Here is a 23,453-nt window from a genome sequence, read left to right as displayed (position 1 = left end):
ACAATCACTCCTGGATGCCAGGCCATATGATGGGCAACAGTCAGGTTGGTAACCTGCTGCTTTCTCGGGTGTATCCAGACACATCTTCGATGGTCTTTGGAATTCAGTTCGAGATGGGACTCACTACTAAAGACAATTCAACTCCAGTCGAAGAGAGTAGTCTGAAGATCTGTTTGGAAAAGCCCGGACAGTGGTGGCATACCAATTTGACTGTCAAGCACAATACTGCTCGACAGCTAGTAGTGATGGTCTGGGCATCCATTTTTTCTGAAATTGTATCATTTTTTTGTCTGTACATGTACCTCACATCTACTGCTTTCTGTCCCATTTGGATAATTCCTCTGAGGTGTATCTTTTTTTATGTCTGAGGTGTGAGTTTTTTATGTCTTAAGAGTGTATCATTGGCAGCTGTGCTCTACCCTTTTGTTCACTTAGCACTTATTATTTACCCTAATATGAAAAAAACTCTACCATCCGAAACAAAAAACTTACATGAGAAGAATCAAAGTTTTTGGCAAGACTGAATACTGTGCCACAATGTCCCAACTAGATATGTGATCACCATAGTATCATGCTGCAGATTACATTATCAACAATTGTATTTCAACAATATTGTGTCAAAATTTGAATTATTTGAAAAAAATACATGAACAACATTTTGGACAGAAAAATTGCATCCTTACCAGCTTGGGGGAATAACCCACTGAACACAAATGGCAGAGGAGGAGAGAGTAGGTTGGGGAGACAAGGGGGAAAGGGGGGAGGGAACAGAGGCAATTACAAAGAAACCTATACCTTCTATATCTTTCAACTATTTTAAAAAATTTCTTCACTGAGAGAAAGGGAAATATAAGAAGTTAATGTAAGGAAGAGAAAAAAATCTTTCCAAATGGTGGGTCTGTTGTGGTGTAACATTTCCTTCCATGTTCCTCTCCTGTCCCTTTATTACATATCTCCACTTCCTACTTCATGCAGCCCATAAGCACATAAATTGACAGGAGGGCAAGACCTACAAGTTTCAAAAGTGCTACCTGACAGTCCCAACCACACTTTGTTGACAAATCACTTTTACTGTAGATATGCAACCAGATAACAGAGTGGAGGATAGAAAACGGTGAAAAGGAGTGTGACAGAAAGGGGACGATGACAATGACAGTTAGAACATGGAAAAAAGTAGGCAGTCCTAGATAACTTTGGGATGGTGGAAGGGGGGGAGCGGTAATACATGGCTCTAAGAGCATAGCAGCAAATTTTGACTTAATAGGAGAAAGAATCACAAAACTAATGCACAGTATGAGGAAACTAAAAAAACATACCATAACAGGTGGGATAGGAAAAGCCAAGAGAAGAAATAGAGTGACAGGGAAGGGAGTGGCTAAGAATGGGAACAAACTGAGTTTTGTGCCAGAGGGATTTTTGAGGATTGAGGATTTGCTGGAATGAGAAAAGCTGACTACACAGCTCAGAGAAACTGGTGCTATATGAAGGTCTGGGGATTAGGGGGGGGGGGGGGGGGGGGGGAGTGTCTAAAACGATATAGCAAATCTAATGATGCAGCTGTTTAGGTGAAGAGGGTTGACATGAAAACAATATCAGTTGTCAAAATGGATATATTAATGGCAGCTACACTGACAGGCAGAAGCTTTATAAACGTTGGGACTGTAGAAGTTGACAGTCATCGGATTATACATCACGGCTGTAGAGGTTGACAGTCATCAGATTTGCTTCTCTACCGAGGACAGGATAATGAGACAATGCAGCAACAGGACACAATTTTTGTAGTAAACTTATTTTTCATATTGTATAAAATATCATTTATTAATAAACCAAATTAATTTTTCAAAAAGTGTTACAATTACATTATTTTTTCAAGAGACTTAAGTCACTGCCTTTCCTACGATCTTCTAGATGGGCCTGTAAAACAAAATAAAATTCAGTTAAATATATATTTATAAACACACTAACGCTGATAAATGCCACTGAGAGTAAAATGTCTGTAGTAGACAAATCTACATGGTAAGTCAGAAAGGACTTAATAACTTAGGGACAATATAAAAATTTAATGAGATAACTAACAGAATTGGCAGATGTGTAATTTTGTAGCAAAAAATCTGAAGTTTGATTTACATAGTGCATCAGTACTCCATTCTGCCACCAGGAGCACCAGTGTAGTTCACAGTTAAAATGGCTACTTTCACTGGTACGGAGCATGCTCACTGTGTGTTTTGGTTTCATGCAATGAACTCTGCAACAACTGTTCAGCATACATTTTGCACCAAATACACTAATGTACCTCCAAGCAGGCCTACAATTTGCTCTTAGCACAAGAACTTTGTTGAAACGGGTTGTACACTGCGACATCATAAATTGCCAGGTAGCCTGCTTCTTTTTGATTATGTCAAACACGTTTGATAAAGATGAATGAGATGGGATGGTTTACTACCAGTGAGATGGTGAAGCACCTCACTTCCTCACAGGAGCACAAGGTTTTTTCCATAATAGCTTCCCAGTCAATGGATTGGCCATGAAGGCCAATTGCATGGCCACCTTGCTCCACACACTTGACACCACTGGATTTCTTTCTCTGGGGTTTCAGTAAAGATGGTGTGTATGTTCCCACCCTACCAAACAATTTAGCCGAGCTGAAAAATTGAATCTACAGTGCTGTTGCACAAGTTACGTCTTGTTTGCTGCAACAATTGTGGGAACAAACTGATTACCAGTGGGATGTTTGCCGCATCACAAATGGTAGTCACATCAGGCCAAAAGGACACTTGACACTAAGTCATTTGAAACATGAAATTGTATGCTACAAAATGACACATCTACCGATTCTGTACCACATCTCAATAAATTCCGAAGTTGGAATGTGCTTCTTGACTCATCTGTATCATCTAACTCTACTATTAAAAAATCCCCAATTACACATAAATTTCACATTCATACTATAGTTTTTGCTTAAGTAATACTCATAATTGTGATATAATTCTGCCACCAAGCATGACTTTTTACGGAATATTATAAACAAATGCACATGTGAATGCAGTACACTTGAAGATTTAATTATTAATTCCATTGCAGTGGATATGATCTATTGTATGTACAAAATAATTTCCTTGCTGTAAGGAAGGTAATCTATTACATGTTATACTTATACAGACCTCAGTTGCATACACATGTAAGGTTACGTATACAAGGTTACTTGCTTTGGACTCACTTTACTAGATGTGATGTGCTAAAATTCAAAGAACTTTTAGCATTTTTATATTTAAATTGAAGGTGGAAGGGGGAGAATGGGAAAAAAAGGGAAGGAAGCGGGTTATTGATGTCAGTCAGCTGCATCGGGACTTCATGTGGAACCAGCAGCGACGAGTGAAAATGTGTGCTGGCCTGGGATTCAAATCGAGGATCTCCTACTTTGTATTTGATAATGGTGTAAAAGCTAAATCTATATTGCACAGGAGAAAAATGCAGTAATATACAGTCAAATAGCAATGGATTATTTCAAAAAATATGTAAGGTTGTCTGTTTCTTAAACATACTTCATGAGGTCACACCACAAGAAGTAAGTGATGGTAAATCAATAAATGAAACAAAAAATTTAAACTATACAGTTTTTGTTCATTGGAGATAATATAAGATTTTGAAGGTGGGACGTCAAAAAGTTGACTTTTTCTCTCTCTCTCTCAATTCACTTATGTCTTGTGGCATCATATTCTGGCACAATTCGTTGCCAAAAACAAAAGTATTTGTTGCACAGAAGCATGTGATAAAGATAATATGTTGCATCCACTCTAGAATTTCTTGCTGACAGTTTAAAAGTTTGGCATACTGAGAACAAGCTCACTGGACACTTACTTCCTAATAGTCACAGTTTGAAAACTGCAGTGACATTCACAAATACAGTACTGGAAGGAGAAATGATTTACACTATCTGTCACTCAATCTTACTGCAACACAGAAACAAGTGAAGCATTCAGACATAAAAATAACTGACCATCTATCCTGTGATGCAAATAAGTTAATGGCTAATAAAATTAACTTCAAATAAAATCAGAAATCATATCTGCTCAACAACTCCCTCTACGCCCGGTACCCACAGCTTTACTTCTGCCAGTACCTCGTCTCCTACCTTCCAAACTTAACAGAAGCTCTCCTCCGAACCATGCAGAACTAGCACTCCTGAAAGAAAGGATATTGCGGAGACATGGCTTAGCCACAGCCTGGGGGATGTTTCCAGAATGAGATTTTCACTCTGCAGCGGAGTGTGCGCTGATATGAAACTTCCTGGCAGATTAAAACTGTGTGCCCGACCGAGACTCGAACTCGGGACCTTTGCCTTTCGCGGGCAAGTGCTCTACCAGTCTCGGTCGGGCACACAGTTTTAATCTGCCAGGAAGTTTCATATCAGCGCACACTCCGCTGCAGAGTGAAAATCTCATTCTGGAAACATCCCCCAGGCTGTGGCTAAGCCTTGTCTCCGCAATATCCTTTCTTTCAGGAGTGCTAGTTCTGCATGGTTCGCAGGAGAGCTTCTGTTAAGTTTGGAAGGTAGGAGACGAGGTACTGGCAGAAGTAAAGCTGTGGGTACCGGGCGTGAGTCGTGCTTCGGTAGCTCAGTTGGTAGAGCACTTGCCCGCGAAAGGCAAAGGTCCCGAGTTCGAGTCTCGGTCGGGCACACAGTTTTAATCTGCCAGGAAGTTTCATATCAGCGCACACTCCGCTGCAGAGTGAAAATCTCATTCTGGAAACTCCCTCTACTTCAAACAGGACCATGTGGAACAATCTTGCATGTTCTTGTACCACTCCTGACATTAATTTGTTTCCTTTATTGAACCACACTTTGTAGAAAACACTCACATACTTATCTGACTGCTCACTTCAAGCAGGCACTTTACCTGATGTATTGAAAAGATCTACAATTACTCCAGTATATATATTTAAAAAAATGAGAGAGTGTATGTAAGTAACTACAGACCCAACACAATTTCCTCTCGCATTTCAAAAATACTAGAAAAATTTACATATGACAAACTTATGGAATTCTAAATAAAAACAATGTCCTATGTAATGAACAACACATATTCTGAAATAAGAGGTCAACAACAACTGCATTTATGAGTGCATCAATTGCAGACTAAGCCTTATGGACAAGAAACAGGCATCGACACAAGTATTTATTGACCCATTTAAAGCTTTTGGCATGGTGGATTGTCAGATTCTACTGTCAAAGCTTGAAAAATATGGTACTTGAGGTCTGTTCCACAACTGCATTATTTCTTTCCTCAACAATCTGAAGCAAGCAGTATGCATCAGGCACACAAATGACAACCTTAAAACTACTTCTGAACACTTGATGGATTATAAACTAATTAAATATGGTGTACTCCAAGGGTCAATAATGGGGACCTTCTGTTCCTTCTGTACATAATTAACCTAACTAAAATGGGGATAATCATCATTAACCAATCATATTTACAGATGACACCATAATTCTATTAAGAAGACAAGTAAGGAAGAATTACAATAACCTACATCTACATTTACACAGAAACTACACAAGCCACCACACCGTGCATGGCGGAGGGTATACTGTACCACTGCTTGTCATTTTCTTTCCTGTTCCACTCTCAAATAAAGCAAGGGAAAAATGACTGTCTGTACACCTCTGTATGAGCCATAATTTCTCATATCTTATCTTTGTGGTCCTTACACACAATGTATGTAGGTGGCAGTAGAATCACTCGGCAGTCAGCTTCAAATGCCAGTTCTCTAAATTTTCTCTGTAGTGTTTCTCAAAGAGAATGTTGCCTTCCCTCCAGGGATTCCCATTTGAGCTCCTCAATCAGGGGGGGGGGGGCGGGGGGGGGGGGGGGGGGAACTAAAATTTCACACCACTTCACAAAGAAAATGTACAGCCCATCTTTCTCCATCAACGATGAACCAGTTGGTATCAGTACAGAAACTAGGTTCTTGGGACTAAGTAATGTGAAACTGAAGAAATCTATTGAATGCCTTAATGCAAAACAGAGCAAGGCATGCTACCTTTTTTGCACACTAGAAACCTGCTATAGTGCTAAATCAGTAAAAAATGCATACCATACTTACTCTCATTCTTGCCTTAAATGTGGAGTCACTTTCTGTGGAAGCTCTAAAGCAGTTACAAGCACTTTTAAACAGCAAAAAATGGTCATTAGAAACATGTCTGGGTGCCTACATACTCATGTAAACTTCTATTTAAGATCTCTGGATTCATCCTTTACCATGTATCTACATCGTGGAAGCCCTTATATTCTTTAAAATAAATGTAATGGGTAAGGACTGCGGATTACAGAAAATGAACTGCAATACACACGATCACTTTATTGAGGAGAAAAAACTATATGACCCAAATCAACACATTCCTGTGTCAAAACTGTTCTTTCTACATGAGAGTTAAACTTTACAACAAAATTCCTGACAAAATTTAAAAGCAATTATTGAAGTCAAAACATTTGGAAAATATTTAAAGTCATATTTACAACATCACTGCCCTTATTCCACTGAAGAATATTAACATTTATGAAGTGTAATGTATAAATACATAATGTATGTAGTGTATTACTGACATCTTAAATAAGTATTTGTAGAAATCACTTCCACTTGTATACTTATAAATCCTTTTGTCCAACGTCTTATGCATAAGCTGCTTTGTAGACAAGAGAACCGATAAAATACAATCTACAAACACACATAAGACAATTAAACAAAATATTATTCTTATTTCATCTGATGTGATGTTTCACAATATAGTTTCGCAATCACTGGCAATAATGCTATAGTTAATTTATCTGGAAATAAGTTTCATAATAAAATATTCATTATTTAAGTCATCAAGAACACACAGAGATAAAATCTCCTGGGAGCTAGCTAACAGTTGCTCTTTGCTTAATTGTTACAACTCATAAAGGAGTCTCCATTTTCCTCTTTTTAACAAATGTCTTTCTTTTTTCTAAACCTTAATATTTAAAAGCATCAACAAAAGTAATCAATTTTTGAAAATATAATATAATTGGAAAGATTAAAAAAACAAAACAAAAAACCTTTTCGCTAAGCAGCCGAAGGAGAAAACACACATAAATGTTAACAAAATGTGCAAGCTTTCAGAACCAGTGACTCCTTCTGGCAGAAGAGTTGAAGTGGAAGAATGAGGAGTGACAGAAAAGGACTGGGGAGATTGGCATATGGGGAGACTTACAAAACAGCCATTTGTAACCCTGGTTCAGAGGTGATTAACGAGAAGGGATAAAGAAGGAAAGACGGATTATTGGGGACAGCACCAGACATGATTTGAAAACGTGAGAGCTTAAAAGGTGGAAGGTAGGGTACTAAGCAAGACAGGGATTACTGATAAACAACGTGCATGAGTTAATAAGAGCAGAAAGCTAGGTGCGCTCTACACCATGTCAGTCGTGACTCCGGTGCCTGTTTCACTACACGTGCCACCTGGTTTCTGCACCTTGACACCAGTATTTCAGAACTAAGCAGGTTTTGGGACTGGTGTTGCAACATGTCCTTGGTTGTCCCTTTCCAATCGGTATTTGGTCTCACATACTTCACTCCCTCTCAGTTTTATACAACTTTTATTTCCTGACCTGTGTAAACCAATGCCCGCCCACCCCCCCCCCCCCTCCCCTCCCCCCACACACACACACGTCTACCCCATATAATGCACTTAGTTTTCTGTTCTTATTAACTCTTGCATGATGAGTGGTCAGTAATCTCTATCTTACTCAGTACCCTACCTTCCACCCTTAAGCTCTCAGGCTATCCGGCAGAGCACTCAGGGATTAGACTGCCAACAGGTGTAACATTGGGAGGCTGTGAGGAGGGGAGAGGGAAACAGGTGCAATAAAGGAGAGGGGAAAGGGAAAGATGGGTGGATACTGAAATACAACTGTATCTCATTGCTACCTATCAGAACCCCTCGGAGAGCATTAAAGATAAACACCAGTCCTAATTGTTCAACTGTAAAGTGACCTGTTTCCAAATTAAATAAATAAAAAGAAAACACACACACCACTATTTCAGTATACATATAATTCATAAACGATGCTTTGCTGATTAACGTTGTTCTTATGTGAGAAACATAATATAAATGTGAGATTAATACTGTAACTAATCGAAAGAAATGTAGCACATGGTCAGGATGTACCAGTAAACTTATCATTATAAAATTACCACAGCAAATTAAATAGAACATATAAATAAAGCACATTAATTGAATCTCCAATATATGTTAGCACTAAAATTCAGGCACAAGTTGATTTGTTATAAACAAATTTAGAAATGTAATTGTTACCTGGAACATAATTAGTCAGAAAATGTTATATTAACTTGTAACTAAGCTGAAAATAGGTTCACCATGTTCAGCACTGAGATTGTAAATTTTTAGCAATGTGCATCTCATATTCAGCTTAACTTTTAATTGTGATTTTATATAAAATTGTAATTTTCATTGTAGGTAATTGTTAACAAAAGTATAAATAGAGGTCATGCAGGCACCTTGGGGCACTCGTTTTTTGGCTAGGGTTGCGAGCAAATGTATTGTGGGCTCACTCGTTTGTTGATTGTTGTGAACTCTGTGTCGTTTGATGTCAACTTTGGGTACAGGTGATGTAACTGGTACAGTTCACCAGGCTCGGACACCAGAGTCCTGTAAATGTATTGGTATTAAAACTGCACTGTACTTTGGAATTTATTTGGGAGTCTTCCGCAATCCTTTACATGGGCTGCACAGCGACGAGACATGAATCCAGGAATTTTACGAAACCCAGAGAACTAAACAACTCTCAATGTTGGTAGAATTGACGTGAAAACAACAGCGCATCGACTGGGCATTTCAATCAAAACATTTGCAATGCGGAGGTGTGAAAATATAAACATCTCAACGTGGTGGAGGAGCTGGGATCAAGTGGAAGACTGTGCAGAGGACGACAACTCGCAAGAATTCCATGTACAAGAGGCAGGAACCATAACCTTATGAATCAGATAAGTACCCCTTTTAATTGTTTTTATTTCAGTCGCAGACAGTGTCCTACAATTTTCTGTTTTTGTTTCATTGCGTGCGTGTGACAATTTCACTTGTTAGGCAGGAAAGTGTTTTGTCTAGTGTTTAGCCACTTTGATCAAAATGAGCGAAACTCAGTTAAATCGAATAGGCATAACCACACATTCAGGCCGTCAATTTCATGCTTCAACTTCAAATGTACACTTAAACAGTGAAGCAAATTCTGCGAGCAGTAGTTGTTCGCCTTTTCATGGTTTTTCGGGAGCAAATCAGCAACCTAATTTAATTGATCAGATATCTCAATTGTTCAATAATAAACTAGAACAACTGATAACTCAAAATAACCAATTAGGTAGCAACATTAAAGAGGTCACAGAAAGGCTGGACCAAAATTTGAAATCATTGAGAGAAGAAATCAATGCAACAAGTAACAAAGTACAAATTGTTGCATGTAACATAGAAAGGATAGAAACCAAAGTTGACTGTTTGGAGGCTTTCACAATCTCCGAATTTAAAGAAACAAACAAAGGCATTGAATTAGTTAACGAACGTGTCAAAACCATGGAAGTACTCATTTTAAATGAATCAGTGAACCGAAAAGATGAGTTAAAAATGTTGCAGGAACTCTTTGTTTCAGAAAAACAATTCGTAGGGGAAAGATTGAAATAAAATTCTGAAGTTGTTTCTGATAAGATATCTCGTATTGACGAGAAAGTAGAAAGTGTAACAACAGAACTGCAAACAGTCAGCTCTGAAGTTTCAAAATCGCAAAATAATAGAATGTCCAATTTTGATTCAAACCAGATGTTTGTGCATGGTTGCAACAATGTTAGTTTAAAATGTTACCCAGGTGATGTGAAACTGCATCCGGTTGACTTTGTGCATCAGTGCAAAGACAGTTTCCAACCAAACATACCAGAGTCTGCTAAAGTTAAATTTGCGAAACGTTTTTTCGATGGTGACGCCCTTACATGGGCGAACCAAAACATTGATACAAATACTACGTCTTTTGCCGATTTTGAACGCCAATTCTTGGCAAAGTTTTGGTCGGAAAACAAACAGGCAAGAATAAAATCTGAATTTCTTAACGGTAGCAAATATCACACAGGTCTTGCAATTAGCATGCCAGAATTTTGTGAAAAACAGTTAGGGACATTGTCGCATTTGAGCAAACCTTTGGACGAACTGATACAGATTGACGCACTGAAATGGCGCCTACCACACCGTTTTAAGTGGGGACTTGTATATGGACCAGATGACAGTGTTGACGAATTTTTACGTTATGTAGACAAAATTGACCGTGCATGGCAGAATGATGACAGACAGTACAATCAAAACCTCAGAAACATTCACAATAGGAATGGGGGGGTCACAACAATATAATGGACACAGAAATAATAACTGACGTGGTAACCAAAACAGTAGTTACAACAGACACGAAAACCATCAAGAACAGAGAAACAGTAACCAGTTTCACAATAGCAATTCCAACCAGGGAAACAGGTAACCACCTCGTTGGGAGCCTGTCAATTCGAGGTGAATAATTATGGCACAAACCAGGCAAATAGGAGGTTAAAGAGACGGAAACATAAAAGCAATCATTGTTGTTGTTGTTGTTGTTGTTGTGGTCTTCAGTGCTGAGACTGGTTTGATGCAGCTCTCCATGCTACCCTATCCTGTGCAAGCTTCTTCATCTCCCAGTACTTACTGCAACCCACATCCTTCTGAATCAGCTTAGTGTAGTCATCTCTTGGTCTCCCTCTACAATTTTTACCCTCCACGCTGCCCTCCAATGCTAAATTTGTGATCCCTTGATGCCTCAGAACATGTCCTACTAACCGGTCCCTTCTTTTTGTCAAGCTGTGCCACATACTCCTCTTCTCCCCAATTCTATTCAATACTTCATCATTAGTTATGTGATCTACCCATCTAATCTTCAGCATTCTTCTGTAGCACCACATTTCGAAAGCTTCTCATATTTAAATATGTCTGCTTGTGTCTGTATATGTGTGGATGGATGTGTGTGTGTGTGTGTGTGCGCGCGAGTGTATACCCGTCCTTTTTTCCCCCTAAGGTAAGTCTTTCCGCTCCCGGGATTGGAATGACTCCTTACCCTCTCCCTTAAAACCCACATCCTTTTGTCTTTCCCTCTCCTTCCCTCTTTCCTGATGAGGCAACAGTTTGTTGCGAAAGCTTGAATTTTGTGTGTATGTTTGTGTTTGTTTGTGTGTCTGTCGACCTGCCAGCACTTTCATTTGGTAAGTCACATCATCTTTGTTTTTTTATATATATATATATATATATATATATATACTTACTTATCGCGAATGGACCCAGAAGGATCACGCAAAGCTTTCTGACGTCGTTTCTTCCATACTTCTTTCATTCGTTCTCCATGTTTTCTTTTTCTTTCTTCTGTCCATTTTGTTCCTGCTCTCTTTAGTGCTTCCTTCTCCGACAATACAATCCACTTTTCCACCTTATTTCTAAAAGTTTTCTATCTTTGACATCTTTAAGTTCAATATTTGCTTTTTGTAAATCTAATTTTACTTGGATAATCCATGGTGTTGTTGATTTGACTTTTTCTATGTAAGTGAGAATTCTGTTGGTGAGTCGTGTGGGGGGAAGTCTAGTGACATGTCCATAAAATTTTAATCTTCGCCTTCTTATGTCTGCTGCCAGGTTTGATATAGTTTCTGTGGTTCTTCTTGATTGTATCCGGTATCCTTCTTCTGTTAGTTTTGGACCTAAAATCTTTCTCATAATTTTGCGTTCTTCTTTTAGTATTTTTTCTAAATCACATTTTGTGTGGAGTGTGAGCGTTTCACTAGCATATAGTGCTGCTGGCTTAATTACTGCGCAGTAGTGTCTGATTTTTGTGTTCGAGGAGATGCATTTTTTATTGTATATTTCATGTGTCATACCATATGCTCTCTTCATTTTCTGTTGTCTGATCTTCTGTGCAACTTTCTCTCCTCCGGTTGGCTCCAAAATTTCACCTAGGTATTTAAAATGTTTTACTCTATTTATTTTTCCATATTTTGTGTTCAAACTGTGTATATGGAATTTCGTACAGAAAAATTCTGTCTTTTGAAACGAAATTTGTAAACCTACTTTATCCGCGCATTCCTTAAGGATCTCTATTTGTTTGGTGGCGATTTCTTCATCATCTGCAAGTATGGCCAAGTCTTCCGCGAATGCTAAACAAGATATCTCCACGTTGTCTTTGGTTCTACCAAGATGGATTGGTTTCCAGTAGGATTGATTTTTTAATTCTTTTTCCCACTCCTTAATGACTTTATCCAGGACTATATTAAACAGAAGTGGAGATAGCCCGTCACCTTGACGTACTCCAGTTTTTATGAGAAAAGGTTCAGAGATTTCTCCCCTGAATTTAACTTTAGATACAGTGTCTGTCAGTGATTCTTTGATAAGCCTTAGTGTTTTGGAGTCAAGTCCAAGTTCCTCTAAAATGTTAAACAAAGATTGCCGGTCAATTGAGTCATAGGCTTTCTTAAAATCTACATATGTACAAATTGTGGGGGCATTTCTAATTGCTTTGTGTTTTAATATTGTCTTTAAATTAAATATTTGTTCTATGCATGAGCGACCGGGGCGGAAGCCTGCTTGATAATCACCAATTTGGCGTTCCAGCTGCTCTTGTGTTCTTTTCAGCAGGCATGTTGAGAGAATTTTGTAGGTGACTTGTAAAAGTGAGATTCCCCTGTAGTTATTGACATTTGTTCTGTCTCCTTTTTTATGTAACGGGTGAATAAGGGCACATTTCCAATCCTCTGGTAATTTTTCTGCTTCCCATATTTTTGTTATTATTTTTGTGAGCTCTTGCAACGTCTTTGGTCATTGGTTTTTTAATAGCTCTGCAACAATGCCATCTTCGCCAGATGTTCTATTATTTTTTAAGTTTTTAATGTGACATTTGATTTCTTCCTGTGTTGGTGGTAATGAATCCGGTTGGGTGTTGGCACTGATTTCTTTGGGAAACCTTAAACTAGGTTCTGGGCAATTTAGTAGGTTAGAAAAATATTGAGCCAATACTTGACAGTTTTCCTGGTTTGTTAGGGCTAATTTACCATCCGGTTTTCTGAAACATAGATTTTGAGGCATATATCCTCGTATTTTATCTGCGAAAGTTCTGTAGAAGTCTCTTGTATTATAGTTTTGGAAATTTTCTTCTATGGCATCCAGTTGTGCCTTTGTGTACTTCCTTTTTGCTTGCCTAATAGATTTTGAAACCTGTTTTCTAACCTCGTTAAATAAATGTAGACTTTCTTGTGATTTTTTACTGTTATATTCTTGAAATGCCTTTTTTCTCCTTTCCAGTGCATTTTCACAGTCTGAATCCCACCAAGGGTGTTTGAATATCTTTTTCAAGGGAATAGTTTCCTTAGCTATTCACGTGATTTTAGAATGAAATTCTTCCCATGTGTTTGCCTTTTCCTTCTCCCATTCTTCTTTTACTTTAGATTCTTTAATCTTCTTGGTGTCATATTTCTGTATTCCTGTTTTCTTCTGATGACTTCTTCGTGCTGTAAACTTGATTTTAATTCTAGTTAGGTAATGGTCTGAATCAATGTTTGCTCCTCTGCGTACTTGGACGTCGTAAATTTCTTTTTGTACTGGGTATGAAATCGCCACATGATCTATTTGAAACTCGCCAATTTGTTGTATAGGAGATCTCCATGTCTTTTGTTTTCTTGGACATTTTCTTAGAGATGTTGATATATATATATATATATATATATATATATATATATATATATATATATAAAAAAAAACAAAGATGAGGTGACTTACCGAACGAAAGCGCTGGCAGGTCGATAGACACACAAACAAACACAAACATACACACAAAATTCAAGCTTTCGCAACAAACTGTTGCCTCATCAGGAAAGAGGGAAGGAGAGGGAAAGACGAAAGGAAGTGGGTTTTAAGGGAGAGGGTAAGGAGTCATTCCAATCCCGGGAGCGGAAAGACTTACCTTAGGGGGAAAAAAGGACAGGTATACACTCGCACACACGCACATATCCATCCACACACACATATATATATATATATATATATATATATATATATATATATATATATATAAAACCCCTGCCACCTTTAGAATTTGAAAGAGAGTATTCCAGTCAACATTGTCAAAAGCTTCATCTTCATCTACATCCTCTTCCACTTCCATAATATTGTCCTCAAGTACATCGCCCTTGTATAGACCCTCTATATACTCCTTCCACCTTTCTGCTTTCCCTTCTTTGCTTAGAACTGGGTTTTCATCTGAGCTCTTGATATTCATACAAGTGGCTCTCTTTTCTCCAAAGGTCTCTTTAATTTTTCTGTAGGCAGTATCTATCTTACCTCTAGTGAGATAAGCCTCTACATCCTTACATTTGTCCTCTAGCCATCCCTGCTTAGCCATTTTGCACTTCCTGTCTATCTCATTTTTGAGACATCTGTATTCCTTTTTGCCTGCTTCATTTACTGCATTTTTATATTTTCTCCTTTCATCAATTAAATTCAATATTTCTTCTGTTACCCAAGGATTTCTACTAGGCCTCGACTTTTTACCTACTTGATCCTCTGCTACCTTCACTACTTGATCCCTCAGAGCTACCCATTCGTCTTCTACTGTACTTCTTTCCCCCATTCCTGTCAATTGCTCCCTTATGCTCTCCCTGAAACTCTGTACAACCTCTGGTTCTTTCAGTTTATCCAGGTCCCATCTCCTTAAATTCCCACCTTTTTGCAGTTTCATCAGTTTTAATCTACAGTTCGTAACCAATAGATTGTGGTGAGAGTCCACATCTGCCCCTGGAAATGTCTTACAATTTAAAACCCGGTTCCTAAATCTCTGTCTTACCATTATATAATCTATCTGATACCTTCCAGTATCTCCAGGATTCTTCCATGTATACAACCTTCTTTCATGATTCTTGAACCAAGTGTTAGCTATGATTAAGTTATGCTCTGTGCAAAACTCTACCAGGCGACTTTCTCTTTCATTTCTTAGCCCCAATCCATATTCACCTACTATGTTTCCTTCTCTCCCTTTTCCTACTCTTGAATTCCAGTCACCCATGACTATTAAATTTTCGTCTCCCTTCACTACCTGAATAATTTCTTTTATTTCATCATACATTTCTTCAATTTCTTCATCATCTGCAGAGCTAGTTGGCATATAAACTTCTACTACTGTAGTAGGCGTGGGCTTTGTGTCTATCTTGGCCACAATAATGCGTTCACTATGCTGTTTGTAGTAGCTTACCCGCAAACCTATTTTTTAATTCATTATTAATCCTACTCCATGTAAATGTAATGTAAATAGGGACTACTACTTAGATGATACTAGTTATAAGCAAAACTTTTGGGATCACATGTTGAGTGAATTGAATAATGCACATACTCAGGCAGGACCACAGTTTGAACTTAATGAACATGACTCAGCATTAATTGATGACACATTAACACCTGATGTAGACAGAACTTATGATATGTATGGTATCACTAGCTTGTTTTCTGATGAAGGTAAGGATAATGAGGTATCTATATTAGTAGAAATTGGTAGCCAAAATGAGGAAATAACACCTGACTCTGATAATGAAACAGGTAGCGATTTCAGTAGTGTAACTTCAGATGTTGAACACTTAGTAGTTAAGGCAGATGTTCATGCAGAGGCATCACCCACATATTATTTTGATGATGATTTTGGTAAAGATAGTGTTGTGAAGGATGATGTATTTGATGATATATGCACACAAGAGGAATTAGATAGCATTATTTATGTTGAAGTTATTGATAATGGTGTTGCAGTTGAAAGTAACTCTGAATGCTAAATTGGTTCGTGTGAAGATATTAAGGGTGCAAACAAGGTATTGGTAACGATTTTTATAAAAGAAATCTTAAGTAAATCTACTAATAAGAAGGAACAAGCTAAGTTGATAGGTGAGAAGATTTTGGAATCAATTGTCGGTGAAAATGAAGTTTGTTTAAAAAATAATAAGGAAAGTGAAGTCATCAAATCAGATCCATCCATGAAAGATAATTTTAAGTCTAGTGAAAGTAAGGTATCTGTCTCTGTTGTGACTCGCCGATCATTTAAAGTGCAATTACGCGCATCCTCTACGTGCGGCACTGTCTGCCAGCCATGCAGCAGCTGCACCACCTAAGCAGCCAGCTCAGCAGCGGCCGCTAGACTGGGACTCACTGCTCATTCGAATGTTAACGCGTGCACGTCTTGCTTGTCAACTTACTCTGCGATTTATATGTGTTGTGTCGTTCTGAAATGTGTGTGTTCAACTTGACGTTATAACAATTGGCGACGAGGTAGTGGATTTTTCCTTTTCACTGTTGACCCACAGGTTTCCATGGCTACTGTCGAGCAACTATTACAAAGTCTCCTTGAACAGCAAACGCTTCTAACAGCGGCGATTCGCGATTTTGTCGCGGCGTCAAATGCGGCGCGTTTCTCGTCATTGGCTATACCTCCTTACGACGAGACGGCGGAAGACTGGTCTGACTATGAAAAACGTCTTCGACAGCACTTCTTAGCATTTCATGCCACGGACGAACAACCGTGTAAGTCACTGTTCCTTTCCTGGATTTCACCTCAAATGTATCGGTTGTTGTCACAATTGGCTCCTTTGAAGGATCCCGCGTCTTTGTCCTTTGCTGAAATGTGTTCACTTCTGTCTGTCTATTTTCAAAAGCAAACGCATGTGGTAGCCTCTCGTGTTGCCTTCTATCATTGTCAAAAACAGCCGCATCAATCCTATCGCGCTTGGGCTGCTGAACTTCACGGCCTCAGTCGAAAGTGTCAATTTGTTACTGACCTTCACAAAGAATCCTATGCCGATTCCATGGTACGGGATGCTATTATCCGGTCGGCACCCGACAAAGAAGTTCGGCAACGTGCCCTTCAGTTGGCAAATCCGACTCTCGATGAAGTTCTCTCCATTGCGAAGTCTTTTGAAATTTCTCGTGCCGCTGGGGCACAAATCGAGGCGTGGGGTGATGATGGAGAAATACAACCTCTGTGCGCTGTTGACGATGCGTGCGGTGCGTCCCCGCCGGCCGACGTGGCCGCGGTGCGCTCCCACGCGCAGCCTCGGCCTAACTGTAAACAACCCGCTAATAAACTGCACCAAACCCCCGCAACTTCCTTCATGTCCGCAGTGTTTTACGAAACATTCACGCGAGGATTGTCCCCAACGTTGGGCTGTGTGTCACAATTGCAAAAAGAAAGGTCATGTGTCTTCTGTTTGCAAATCCGACCGCATACATTATGTTCATGAACGTGCCACTGATTCTGATTCTGTGTTGTCTGTCAATTGCACTTCTTCCCTTTCAGGGAAGTTATTCCTAACTGTCCAAATCCTTGGTCGAGATGTTCGCATGCAGGTGGATACCGGTTCTGCTGCCATTATAATTAATTCTCAGACGTATCTTCGGTTGGGTTCTCCACTCCTGTCATCTGTCACTCGGCAATTACAGACGTATAATAAACAGAAGAATTCTCTCTTGGGACAATTTAATGCTGAGGTATCTTACAAATCCGTCATTCGCACTGTTCCCATATTTGTGGTCGACCAGAGTAACGCAGAGAATCTTTTTGGTTTCGATGCCTTTCGTGTTTTTGGGTTCTCCATAGATGACTGTCAATATCGTCTCTGATGCTATTCCTTATGCTCAATTGGATTCCTTGTTGACGACATTTTCATCCCTTTTTTCTCCTGGGTTAGGCCGTGCAAACAACTTTGAAGCTCATATCACACTCAAACCCACTGCTCGGCCTAAGTTTTTTCGGGCTCGGCCCATTCCTGTCGCCCTTCGTGATCAGGTAAAATAGGAGCTGGATCGTCTCACTACTTCAGGGGTCTTGCTTCCTGTCACTTCCAGTGAGTGGTCCTCTCCTGTCGTCGTCGCTGCTAAGCCAAATGGTGATATTTGTCTCTGTGGCGATTTCAAAGCCTCTGTAAATGCTCAATGTCTCATCGACACTTACCCTATGCCACAACCTGAAGAACTGTTCACTAAACTTGTTGGAGGCCAGTATTTTTCTAAAATTGACCTGTCGGAAGCTTATCATCAACTTCCTCTCGACGCTGCTTCCCGGCAGTTTCTGGTCCTTAACACGCCTTTCGGCCTCTATCAATACCAACGCATGCCTTTCGGGGTTGCTAGCGGCCCTGCTCTCTTTCAGCAATTCTTGGAACAATTATTGCTCCCTGTCCCTGGGTGTATCAATTACATGGACGACACTGTTGTCACTGGCTCCACCACTGAAGAACATCTTCAAAATCTCCGCACACTTTTTCATGTCTTACAGACTGCCGGTCTTAAGTGTAAACTTCAGAAATCACAATTTTTTCAGGCATCTATCACGTACTTGGGGGTTTCAACTCTCTCGGGAGGGTATTCGTCTGCTTCAGCAAACTGTCACTGCAATCGATGCCCTTCCTCGCCCTACATCTGTTAAGGAACTGCAGGCCTTCTTGGGGAAAATAGCATACTATCACAAGTTTTTACCGTCTGCGGCTTCGGTGGCTCAGTCGTTGCATCGCCTGTTGCATAAAAACGTGCCTTTTCACTGGTCTGCGTCATGTGATGCGGCTTTCCAGAAATTAAAGACTATGCTGAAACAGGCCCCGTGCCTGGCTACTTATCGACCTGGCCAACATCTTGTTCTTGCCACAGACGCCTCTCAATACGGGGTTGGTGCAGTCCTTGTGCACTGTTTTTCTGACGGTTTGGAACAACCCATTGCTTATGCCTCCAAAACGCTCACGGATGCCCAACAAAAGTATTCTCAAATTGAAAAACAAGCTTTGGCCATTATTTATGCTCTTCATAAGTTTGGTGTTTTTCTCTATGGCTCAAAATTTCATCTTGTTATGGATCACAAACCACTTGTTTCCTTGTTTCATCCATCAACGTCACTTCCCGACAAGGCTGCACACCACCTCCAGCGTTGGGCTCTTTACTTGTCTTGTTTCAATTATGAGATTCATTTCCGGCCAACGGCTCAACATGCGAATGCTGATGCTCTGTCTCGCCTTCCCATGGGTCCTGATCTGGCATTCGATAGGGGTGAACTTTTGTGTTTCCACCTGGATGTTGCCAAACAGCAGGTTGTGGACGGGTTCCCCATCACTGGGGACAGGCTGGCGGCTGCTACGGGTTCTGACCTTACCCTCTCCCGGGTTTTACGCTGTATTCAGAAGGGTTGGCCAGATTGCCCGCTCGCTAAGACTTCTGATCCGTTGCGGAATTACTACGCTTTGCGCTACCGCCTCATGGTTAGGTCGGTGTTATCCTCCTTTCCACTGACAATGCTTCGCCGCGTGTTGTGGTACCTGCGTCTTTGCGTGCTTCGATCTTGCGCCTCCTTCACCAAGGGCACTGGGGTGTGTCTTGCACAAAATCTCTGGCGTGCCGTCATGTGTACTGGCCTGGCATCGACTCTGAAATAGCACATATGGTCGCTGCCTGCGGCCCTTGTGTGTCACAGGCCACTGCCCCGAAGTCATCTTTGTCACCGTGGCCTTCGCCTGAGAAGCCCTGGGAACGCATTCATGCTGACTTTGCGGGACCCTTTTTGGGTAATTATTGGCTCCTTGTAATTGACGTCTACTCTAACTTTCCTTTCATTGTCCGTTGCACGTCGCCTACCACCGCGGCAACCACCACTGCTCCCGCCCGCATTTTTTCTTTGGAAGGCCTCCCCTCTACTCTTGTTACTGATAATGGTCCGCAATTTGCCTCTTCCGAATTTGCGGATTTTTGTGCTCGTCAAGGCGTTATGCATGTCACGGCTCCGCCGTTGCATCCACAGTCAAATGGTGAGGCTGAACGACTGGTCCGCGCATTTAAGGCTCAGATGCGGAAACTTCTGACTTCTTCTGCTGCTGATGATGCGCTTCTCCAGTTTCTGGCGTCTTACCGTTTCACCCCCATGGGCAACCACAGCCCGGCTGAGCTCTTACATGGCCGACAGCCCCGCATGCTACTTCATCTTCTGCGGCCTTCCACCTCACGGCCGCGGGTGCCTTCACTTGGCCGGTTCACCGCTGACGACCTCGTCTGGGTACGGCGATATGGCAGGCAGCCAAAATGGAGCCCGGACCGCATCTTACAACACCGTGGCCGACGCCTGTATGAAATCCAGATGGACACGGGTGTTGCAGTGCGTCATTCGGACCAGCTTCGGCCTCGTGTGCCGGCAACGCCTGTTCCGAATGCCGCTACACCACCTTCGGCTCTACCTGACGCTCGGGATCTTGGTATCTCTCAATACTCATAATGCAGCCCTCTCACCGTCATCGCGATGCCAGCACAAGAACGGACGCCACCACGAGATGCACCCATGCAGGAACCGGATGACCATCCTCTGTCAGAGCCAATCTACTTGCCTCCTCCTCCAACGGACGCCGACACATCGCCCATGTCTCCTGTTATATCAACTGGACTTGCCGCAATGGGCAGATTGGTGCATGGGGCCCCAGCAGAGTCAACCCCTACGTCTCCTGTCATCTCGACCCGTTATCATTGGGGACACTTCCGTCCGTACGGGAAGCCTCCTCCTCGAGACTTTACGGCGAGTCAAACAACGCCTATGGATGTTAGCCGTATCCAGGACGCCTCCATCAGGACCAGTGCAACAATTTCAAAGGGGGGAAAAGTGTTGTGAGTCGCCGATCATTCATTCAAAGCGCCGCCGCGCAATTACGCGCGTCCTCTACGTGTGGCACCATCTGCCAGCCATGCAGCAGCTGCGCCACGTATGCGGGCAGCTGAGCAGCGGCCGCTAGACTGGGACTCAGTGCTCATTCGAATGTTAACGCGTGCACATGTCTTGCTTGTCAACTTACTCTGTGATTTATATGTGTTGTGTCGTTCTGAAATATATGTGTTCAACTTGACGTTTTAACAGTCTCATGTGTATTTAATTCCAGTCATAATGATACTCAATCATGTGTTGATTCTGACATTGAAACCTGTAGTGAAGAAGTAGGTAATAACATTGATACAACTGAATTAGAAAGTGACTTGTTGGCAGAGAATGTGAATAGTGACCCAAATATTACCTTAGGTAGCCCTTACGTAGAAATAAGCATTAACAATTGGTCAGGACTTTGATTGATTGACACTGGCAGTCCCAATAGTAGTATCTCAGCCAAGTTGAGGAACAGGATAAAAGACACTGAAAGTTACATCGAATTTCCCATCACAGGTGTACGGATTAAAGGTGCCACCGGCAAGTTTAGTAAGTTAATAAATAAACAAACTTTAATTACATTTTCTGTTGGCAACATTAATTTTGAACATGGTTGTTTAGTTATTCCAGATCTCAATGAGCAAATGATTTTAGGGATGGACTGGATAGTTAAAGCAAAGGTGAGTTTTGATTGGCAAAATTCAGAATTACTGTACACTGAAGCAAAGGCTAGTATTCAAGGAAAAGTAGTGATCCAGTTAAATTCAAGTACAAAAAAGCAGGAATTGGAAAATTTTCTCTGGGAAAACTGTAACATTTTTAGTGATCAACGTGGTAGGATCAAAGATTATGAATGTCATTTGAAGTTAAAGCCACACGAATCCTTTTTCATTAAGCCTTATGGGGTACCCATCTGTAAAAGGACAGAAGTGGAGAGGGAACTCCAGAAAATGCAAAAATGGAGAATAGTAGAGAGAAGTCAGAGTCCATAAACAGCCTGATGGTCTGTATTTCAACAAAGGATGGTGGTGTTAGGCTGGTACTGGATTCACGTCACCTGATTAAGTTTATAGAAAGACAAACAGATCATCCTGAATCCATGGAGGAACTCCTGTACAACTTCAATGATACAAAATATTTTTCTAGCCTGGATTTGACCTCAGGTTTTCATCAAATCACATTAGCACAGGATTCAAGGCAGTACATAGCCTTTTTATATAATGGTAAATGTTTTCATTATTGTGCTGTTCCGTTTGGGCTGAATGTGTCTGTAGCCGAGTTTATTCGAGCTTTGGATCATGTGATTGGAAGTGAACTACTATCTAGACTAATTATTTACGTGGATGATGTATTAATAACCAGCAAAACTTGGGAGGAACACCTTGATACTTTGTACAAATTAGCCAATAAGTTCAGGCAAGGCGGTATGACCCTTACATTAAGTAAATGCAAATTTGGAGTATCAGACTTGAAGTTTTTAGGCCATATAATTAACAGAGAAGGCGTTCTGCCTGACAGTGATAAAATTTCTGCAATTGTCCAGTTTCCATGTCCAAAGAACAAAAAAACAGCTGAGGTCATTTTATGGTTTATGTAATTTTTATCGTAAGTATGTCAGCACCCAAGCTTTAAATGCACCGTGTTTGAGAGAGCTATTAAAAAAGAACACCATATGGGAATGGACAGATCAGTGTCAAGCAGCATTCGATGAGATCAAACAACAACTAAATAACAGTCAATTACTCCACAGACCTGACCTTTCACTACAATTTTGCCTAATGACAGATAGTTCAGATTACGGATTTGGTGTACATTTTTTTTCAACAGAAGGAAATTAATGGAAAAATACACTCCTGGAAATGGAAAAAAGAACACATTGACACCGGTGTGTCAGACCCACCATACTTGCTCCGGACACTGCGAGAGGGCTGTACAAGCAATGATCACACGCACGGCACAGCGGACACACCAGGAACCGCGGTGTTGGCCGTCGAATGGCGCTAGCTGCGCAGCATTTGTGCACCGCCGCCGTCAGTGTCAGCCAGTTTGCCGTGGCATACGGAGCTCCATCACAGTCTTAAACACTGGTAGCATGCCGCGACAGCGTGGACGTGAACCGTATGTGCAGTTGACGGACTTTGAGCGAGGGCGTATAGTGGGCATGCGGAAGGCCGGGTGGACGTACCGCCGAATTGCTCAACACGTGGGGCGTGAGGTCTCCACAGTACATCGATGTTGTCGCCAGTGGTCGGCGGAAGGTGCACGTGCCCGTCGACCTGGGACCGGACCGCAGCGACGCACAGATGCACGCCAAGACCGTAGGATCCTACGCAGTGCCGTAGGGGACCGCACCGCCACTTCCCAGCAAATTAGGGACACTGTTGCTCCTGGGGTATCGGCGAGGACCATTCGCAACCGTCTCCATGAAGCTGGGCTACGGTCCCGCACACCGTTAGGCCGTCTTCCGCTCACGCCCCAACATCGTGCAGCCTGCCTCCAGTGGTGTCGCGACAGGCGTGAATGGAGGGACGAATGGAGACGTGTCGTCTTCAGCGATGAGAGTCGCTTCTGCCTTGGTGCCAATGATGGTCGCACGCGTGTTTGGCGCCGTGCAGGTGAGCGCCACAATCAGGACTGAATACGACCGAGGCACACAGGGCCAACACCCGGCAT

General features: G+C 41.3%; 1 protein-coding gene across 1 annotated transcript in view; it reads right to left on the bottom strand.

The window, feature by feature from the left end:
- Positions 1 to 1,772: 1,772 nt before the first annotated feature.
- LOC126412051 (histone PARylation factor 1) overlaps positions 1,773 to 23,453 on the bottom strand; it is a 127,681-nt gene continuing 106,000 nt past the window's right edge. The window contains exon 8 of the mRNA XM_050081429.1: positions 1,773 to 1,914. Coding sequence (XP_049937386.1) covers positions 1,861 to 1,914 — 54 coding nt within the window. The 3' untranslated portion in view covers positions 1,773 to 1,860. The remainder of the gene's footprint in view (positions 1,915 to 23,453) is intronic.

Source organism: Schistocerca serialis, chromosome 7 (genome assembly GCF_023864345.2).
Source record: "Schistocerca serialis cubense isolate TAMUIC-IGC-003099 chromosome 7, iqSchSeri2.2, whole genome shotgun sequence".
NCBI classification, from domain to species: Eukaryota; Metazoa; Arthropoda; class Insecta; order Orthoptera; family Acrididae; genus Schistocerca; species Schistocerca serialis.
The sequence above is the reverse complement of the archived record's forward strand: the minus strand, read 5'-3'. Positions and strand labels throughout refer to the sequence as shown.